At 58.8% G+C, this 7,345-nt stretch overlaps 1 protein-coding gene across 1 annotated transcript; it reads right to left on the bottom strand.

The window, feature by feature from the left end:
- Window positions 1–19: 19 nt before the first annotated feature.
- On the bottom strand, window positions 20–7,331 carry LOC134166114 (lysine-specific demethylase 5C-like). Its single transcript, XM_062623441.1, has 11 exons — window positions 7,213–7,331; window positions 6,958–7,128; window positions 5,995–6,129; window positions 5,778–5,901; window positions 4,650–4,840; window positions 4,391–4,549; window positions 3,106–3,225; window positions 2,865–3,023; window positions 2,582–2,763; window positions 1,096–1,258; window positions 20–199 (listed from the first exon to the last, which is right to left on the bottom strand). Exons 2-11 carry the CDS (start codon window positions 7,120–7,122, stop codon window positions 20–22), a joined length of 1,578 nt encoding a protein of 525 aa, XP_062479425.1. The 5' UTR covers window positions 7,123–7,128; window positions 7,213–7,331.
- Between the last annotated feature and the right edge of the window lie 14 nt (window positions 7,332–7,345).

The raw sequence follows: 7,345 nt of genomic DNA on the forward strand, positions 1-7,345 counted from the left end.
CTGCTTAGCCATGGGGAGGTTAAAGGGGTTTGGGTGCGTTTTGGGGCCCCCCCTGTAGTTTGGGGGTGCAGGGACTCACCCAGTCGGCGGTGCAGAAGTTGACGGCCTCGGCGAAGTTGTAGCCCTGGTTGAAGCCGCTGTGGTAGGCGCGGGGGAAGGTGATGACGAACTCACCGGCGCATTGGTTGGTGCGGACCACCTAAAGGAAGGGGGGGAAGTGGGGGGAAATAGGGGGGTGGCCGGGACACACAGCACCCCAAAACCATCCCTATGGGCCCCAAGGGATGCAGAACATCCCCAAAGCATCGCCATGGTCACCCCAAGGTACCCTCAGCACCCCAAAACCATCCCTATGGCCCCAAAGGGATGCAGAGCATCCCCAAAGCATTGCCATCGTCACCCCAAGGTACCCTCAGCACCCCAAAACCATCCTATGGGCCCAAAGGGATGCAGAGCATCCCCAAAGCATCCCTGTGTCCTGCCTACGGGCACATTGAGACCCACAGCACCCCAAAACCATCCCATGGGCCCAAAGGGATGCAGAGCATCCCCAAAGCATCCCTGTGTCCTGCCTACGGGCACATTGAGACCCACAGCACCCCAAAACCATCCCATGGGCCCAAAGGGATGCAGAGCATCCCCAAAGCATCCCTGTGTCCTGCCTACGGGCACATTGAGACCCACAGCACCCCAAAACCATCCCATGGGCCCAAAGGGATGCAGAGCATCCCCAAAGCATCCCTGTGTCCTGCCTACGGGCACATTGAGACCCACAGCACCCCAAAACCATCCCTATGGCCCCCGCTAAGGGACACACAGAGCATCCCCAAACCATCCCCATGTCCTCCCTATGGGTACACTGACACCCACAAGACCCCAAAACCATCCCCATGGACTCCCTACGGGCACATTGAGACCCAGAGCACCCCAAAACCATCCCTATGGCCCCCCCAAGGGATACATAGAGCACCTCCAACCCATCCCCACGGTCCCCCCGTAACAGCATCCCTGAGACCCAGAGCACCCCAAGAGGGTGCCCGCAGCACCCCCAAGCACTGGGCAGGGAGCTTTGGGGGTGTCCCCCCCCCCACTCACCGGCACCCCGTGGGCCATGAGGGTGTTGGGGTTCATGAGGGTGACGAGCTGGTGCAGGAGGTCCGGTTGGCTCTCGAACAGCTCCGGCGTCAGCTTCTTCATCACCTCCTCGAGGTGCTCGGCAGCGAAGGAGGGGACCCCGTACCACGTCTTGGGCTCCCCCCTATGGGTGCAGGGTCAGAGGTACCCCAGCACCCTCCAGGGGGACCCCAAAACCCTGCCCTGTAACCCCAAAACCCAGCTCCGGATGGAGCCTGGGGGGTTGTAGCATCCCCAAAGCCTCTCTTCGTACCCCATCATCTAGCTCTGGCTTGTGGTACCCAAAAACCTCTCTTCTCACCCCAAAACCCAGCTCTGGATGGAGCCAATGGGTTGTGGCATCCCAAATCCATCCTCTCGCCCCAATAACACGTCTCAGGCTCGTGGTACCCTAAAACCCCTCCTCTTACCCCATTATCTAGCTCTGGCTTGTGGTACCCCAAAACCCAGCTCCGGATGGAGCCAGTGGGTTGTGGCATCCCAAACCCATCCTCTCCCCCTATAACACATCTCAGGTTTGTGGTACCCCAAACCCTCTCTTCTCACCCCAAAACCCATCTCAGGCTTGACCCAATGGGTTGCGGCATCTCAAATCCATCTTCTCACCCCATAACCTAGCTCAGGTTTGTGGTACCCCAAAACCTCTCTTCTCACCCCAAAACCCAGCTCAGGTTTGTGGTACCCCAAAACCTCTCTTCTCAAACCAAAACCTCTTTTCTCACCCCAAAACCCAGCTCAGGTTTGTGGTACCCCAAAACCTCTCTTCTCACCCCAAAACCCAGCTCAGGTTTGTGGTACCCAAAACCTCTCTTCTCACCCCCAAACCGCACTTCTCACCCCAAAAATCTATCTCCGGTTTGTGATACCCCAAAACCTCTCTTCTCACCCCAAAACCTCTCTTCTCACCCCAAACCCCGTCTCAGGTTTGCGATACCCCAAAACCCCTCTTCTCACCCCAAACCCCATCTCAGGTTTGCGATACCCCAAAACCCCTCTTCTCACCCCAAACCCCATCTCAGGTTTGCGATACCCCAAAACCTCTCTTCTCACCCCAAACCCCATCTCAGGTTTGCGATACCCTAAAACCCCTCTTCTCACCCCAAACCCCATCTCAGGTTTGCGATACCCCAAAACCTCTCTTCTCACCCCAAACCCCATCTCAGGTTTGCGATACCCCAAAACCCCTCTTCTCACCCCAAACCCCATCTCAGGTTTGTGGTACCCCAAAACCCCTCTTCTCACCCCAAAACCCCTCTTCTCACCCCAAAACCCCTCTTCTCACCCCAAAACCCCATCTCAGGTTTGCGATACCCCAAAACCTCTCTTCTCACCCCAAAACCCCTCTTCTCACCCCAAAACCCCATCTCAGGTTTGCGATACCCCAAAACCCCTCCTCTCCCCCCATCCCTCCCAGGCTATGGGGCCGAGCTCAGCCCCATCCCCGCACCAGTGGAGGTAGTTGATGGAGTAGCTCCAGTGGTCCTCGATGTGCCAGCAGAAGGCCGAGAAGACCATGCCCACGTAGAGCCAGGGCACCTTCATCCCGGAGATGTCGGCGTTGATGTGGCACAGCACCGACTGCTTCAGCACCGGCATCACGTTCAGGTTCCAACCGCTACCGGCGTATTCCTATAGGGAACCCCCCCCACACACACACACACAATGATGGTCCCTCCCCATCCCAACGCTGAGGCCCTATAGGGCGGCTGGGATGGGGGCTGCCCCATCACCTCCTCCTCGGGGGAGAGCTTGCGTTTGCCGTCGCTGATGGGGAAGCCGCTGCCGAACTCCTTGGAGTGGATGTCGGCGCCGTACTCCACCGTCACGTCCTCCTCGATGCTGTTCACCAGGCGCCAGAACTCCTTCTCCACCAGCTCCGTCGGGACCATCTGAAGCAATGGGGGTGGTTATGGGGCATAAAGGGGGGGGGGTGTCTATGGGGCACGATGTGGGGGGACAGGGGACACGTACGTGGACGGGCATGTTGAAGTAATCGGCTTTGAAGGCATCGGCCATCTCCCCGAAGCTCTGCAGCGTGTATTCCCGCGTGGCCTGCTCGAAGCCGAAGGCCTCCGGGGGTCGTTTGCACTCCTGGAAGGGGAGGGAGGGGGGAAAGGGGTGAGGTGGGGGGCTCAGACCCATAGATGGGGGTCCTCAGCCCCACAGAAGGGATATGGGGGTTTTGAATGCCACAGACGGCGAGCCGCAGCCCCATAAATGGGATAGGAGGCGATGCAGGGAGTTGAGATGGGGGTCCCTAACTCCATAGATGGGACAGGGGGGTCCCCAGCCCCATAGATGGGGGTCCTCAGCCCCACAGAAGGGATATGGGGGTTTTGAATGCCACAAATGGGGAGCCGCAGCCCCGTAGATGGGATAGGATGCGATGCAGGGAGTTGAGATGGGGGTCCCTAACCCCATAGATGGGACAGGGGGGTCCCCAGCCCCATAGATGGGGGTCCCCAGCCCCATAGATGGGGGTCTCCAGCCCCATAGAAGGGATAGGGGGGTTCTGAATGCCACAAATGGGGAGCCGCAGCCCCATAGATGGGATAGGAGGCGATGCAGGGAGTTGAGATGGGGGTCCCTAACCCCATAGATGGGACAAGGGGGTCCCCAGCCCCATAGATGGGGGTCCCCAGCGCCATAGATGGGGGTCTCCAGTGCCATAGATGGGGGTCTCCAGCCCCATAGATGGGACAGGGGGGTCCCCAGCCCCACAGAAGGGATATGGGAGTCTTGAATGCCACAGATGGGGGTCCCCAACCCCACAGATGTGACATGAGGGTCTTTAAGCCCACAGAGGGGGGTCCCCAGCCCCACAGATGGGATAGGAAATGATGTAGGGAGTTGAGACAAGGGTCCCCAACCCCACAGATGTGACATGGGGGTCTTTCAGCCCCAGAGATGGGGGTCCCCAGCCCCATAGATGGGATAGAGGTCCCCAAACCCCCAAATACAATGGCACATAATGCATGGGGCTGACCTAGGAGTCTCCAGCCCCACAAGTGTGCTCAGACACGAAGCTGCGCCTGCCCAGCCCCACATAACGGGGGGGTTCCCCACCCCCATCCCCTCAGCCAGCCCAGACCCACACACTGGTCGTCCCTCACCCCACACATCCAGAACACGCCGCTAAGACGCAGGGTCCCCCCCACCACCCCCAGCCCCATCCCAAGGGTGCTGGGTTGAGCTGTGGGGCGGGGAGGAGGGGGGGGTCCTTGCATGTGTGTGTGTGTCCCCCCCACATCCTCACCGCCATGACGCATTTGGGGCAGCGCCAGATTCCCTTGGGGATCTCGGGCAGGGGGGGCAGGAGGCAGAAGATGTGGTAGTTGTCATCGCAGCCATCGCACAGCAGCAGCTTGTCATCCTCGTCCCCCCGCGAGCAGATACGGCAGATATAGGAATCCACCTGGGGGGGGACACAGAAACAAAGGGGTTATGGGGGGGGGGTTGTGCCCCATAGAATGAGGGTCCCAGCCCCATAGCGCTGGGGAGGGGGAACGACTCACAAACTGGCTGTTGCTGTGGCTGCGGCGCAGGCGCATCGTCATCTTGGTGCAGGGCTCGGGGCTGTGCCGCAGCTCCTCCTTCTCCTCCAGGTAGGTCCTGGGGGGGGGGGAGCCCCCCTCGGCCTTGGGTTCGGGGGGCACCGGCTCCTCCTTGACCACCACCGTGGGGGGGCACTCGGGGCCGTCCTTGTCTGGGGCGGGGGGGGGAAGGAGGGGGTCATGAAGGAATTGGGGGGGTCATAAATGGATTGGGGGGGTTATAGTTAGGGGAGGGCTGTAATTGGGGGGGTCACAGTAGGAATGGGGGGGGTCACAAGTGAGGGGGCTCAACAGGATTGGGGGCACAATTGGGGGTTGACAATAGGATTGGGGAGGTTACAATGGGGGGATCACAATAGGGTTGGGGGGGTCACAATTATGGAAGGGTCACAATAGGGTTGGGGGTCACAAGGGGGGGTCACAACAGGACTGGGGGGGGGGTCACAATAGGCCTGGGGGGGTTACAATGGGAGGGGGTCACAATAGGCCTGGGGGGGTGACAATGGGAGGGGGTCACAATAGGCCTGGGGGGGTCACAATGATGGGGGTCACAATAGGATTAGGGGGGTTTCAATGGGAGGGGGTCACAATGATGGGGGTCACAATACGATTAGGGGGGTTACAATGGGAGGGGGTCACAATAGGACTGGGGGGGTCACAATGATGGGGATCACAACAGGATTAGGGGGGTTACAATGGGAGGGGGTCACAATAGGACTGGGGGGGTCACAATGATGGGGGTCACAATAGGATTAGGGGGGTTACAATGGGAGGGGGTCACAATAGGCCTGGGGGGTCACAATGATGGGGGTCACAATAGGATTAGGGGGGTTACAATGGGAGGGGGTCACAATGATGGGGGTCACAATAGGATTAGGGGGGTTACAATGGGAGGGGGTCACAATAGGACTGGGGGGGTCACAATAGGATTGGGGGACACAATTGGGGTGTTTCAAATTGGACTGGGGAGGTCACAATAGGCTTAAGGCACAAAAGGACTGTGGGGCACAAAAGGATTGTGGGGCACAAAAGCACTGGAGGGGGGGGAAAGGGGTCACAACCACCCCATAACCACCCCCAAGGAGGCACCTTTCTTCCGCAGGGTCTTGTCTTTGGCCACCAGCCCCAAGCCCAACATCTTGGGGCCGGCCCCATAGATCTGCAGCTTCTTCAGCTCCGGGTTCTTCTCGATGTCCTCTTCCGTGGGCTCCGGCTGTGGGATTATGGGATGGCAGGATCACTGTGTGTGGTGGGCGGGGGGATCCCATTGGATTGCTGGGGGTTAGGTTGGTTTTGGGGTGCCCACCTCCTGCTGCAGCCGCTTGGCCCGCCGGCCGTAGCTGTTGAACTTGGAGGGCTGGACCGACTGGCGCAAGGGGATGCTGTGGGGTTTGTACTCCCGGTCCTTCTCCTCGCTCTCAAAGGGCCTCGTGTTGCACTGCTGAAGGGATGAGAGCTTCAGGAGGGCTTTAGTGGGGGGTCTCTATATGGTATCCATAGGGTCTCTATAGGGTATCCCTAGAGCATCAACAGGGTCTCTCTAGGATCTCTATAGGGTATCACTAGGGTCTCTATAGGGTGTCTATAGGGTATCCAAAGCGTATCCAAAGGGTATCTACAGGGTATCTATAGGGTGTCCATAGGGTCTCTATAGGGTATCCATAGGGCATCCATAGGGTCTCTATAGAGTATCCATAGGGTCTCTATAGGGTATCCATAGGGTCTCTATAGGGTATCCATAGGGCATCCATAGGGTCTCTATAAGGCATCCATAGGGTCTCTATAGGGCATCCATAGGGTCTCTACAGGGCATCCATAGGGTCTCTACAGGATACCCATAGGGTCTCTACAGGGTACCCACAGGGTCTCTATCAGGCATCCATAGGGTCTCTACAGGGCATCCATAGGGTCTCTATCGGGCATCCATAGGGTCTCTACAGGGCATCCATAGGGTCTCTACAGGGCATCCATAGGGTCTCTACAGGGCATCCATAGGGTCTCTACAGGGCATCCATAGGGTCTCTACAGGGCATCCATAGGGTCTCTATAGGGCATCCATAGGGTCTCTATAGGGCATCCATAGGGTCTCTACAGGGCATCCATAGGGTCTCTACAGGGTATCCATAGGGCATCCATAGGGTCTCTACAGGGTATCCATAGGCTCTCTATGGGTTCCCCCCCCAGGCTGTTCCTGTCCCGCAGGGCCGACCCCAAGCTGTGGAACAAGGTTGGTTTTAGGGGTGTCCCCGTCCCCCCAACCCCTGCTCACCACCAGGTTGGCTCCAGACTGGTACATCTCATAGGGGTAAATGATGCGCTCGTAGTGGGCCCGCAGCAGGGAGCCGATGTTCTTCCCCGACGGGTAGGAGAGGCGCTGAGCGACGCGGGCCCAGCGCCGGTCCTTGCAGATGGCCTCGTACCCCCCCTCCTCCATCACCACCTAAAACAAAGGGGGACACACACACATAAAGAACCCACCCATAACTCACCCTTAACCCCCCCCCGTTTTGGACCCCCCCCAAACCTTGCTGAGGCTGTAGAGGTCCAGGATGCGCCGCTCCACATTGGGAATCTTGAGGGAAGAGCCCTGGATCTCCCAGAACTTGGCGATCTGATCCAAGTAGTTGAGCTTCACCCTGGTCTGGGCCTAGTGGTGG

Source organism: Pezoporus occidentalis, unplaced genomic scaffold (genome assembly GCF_034315485.1).
Source record: "Pezoporus occidentalis ecotype Australia unplaced genomic scaffold, CSIRO_AGI_Poc_V1 ctg2526, whole genome shotgun sequence".
In the NCBI taxonomy this organism is placed as follows: domain Eukaryota; kingdom Metazoa; phylum Chordata; class Aves; order Psittaciformes; family Psittacidae; genus Pezoporus; species Pezoporus occidentalis.

What these genes read in the sequence shown, in the direction of transcription:
- LOC134166114 (XM_062623441.1), bottom strand. Translation starts at nt 7,122, where the DNA reads ATGGAGGAGGGGGGGTACGAGGCCATCTGCAAGGACCGGCGCTGGGCC. An exon ending in CCAAGCGGCTGCAGCAGGAG is followed by an intron (nt 5,902 to 5,994) that starts GTGGGCACCCCA and finishes ATAATCCCACAG; the next exon opens with CCGGAGCCCACGGAAGAGGA. An exon ending in TCCATCAACTACCTCCACTG is followed by an intron (nt 1,259 to 2,581) that starts GTGCGGGGATGG and finishes CTGCACCCATAG; the next exon opens with GGGGGAGCCCAAGACGTGGT.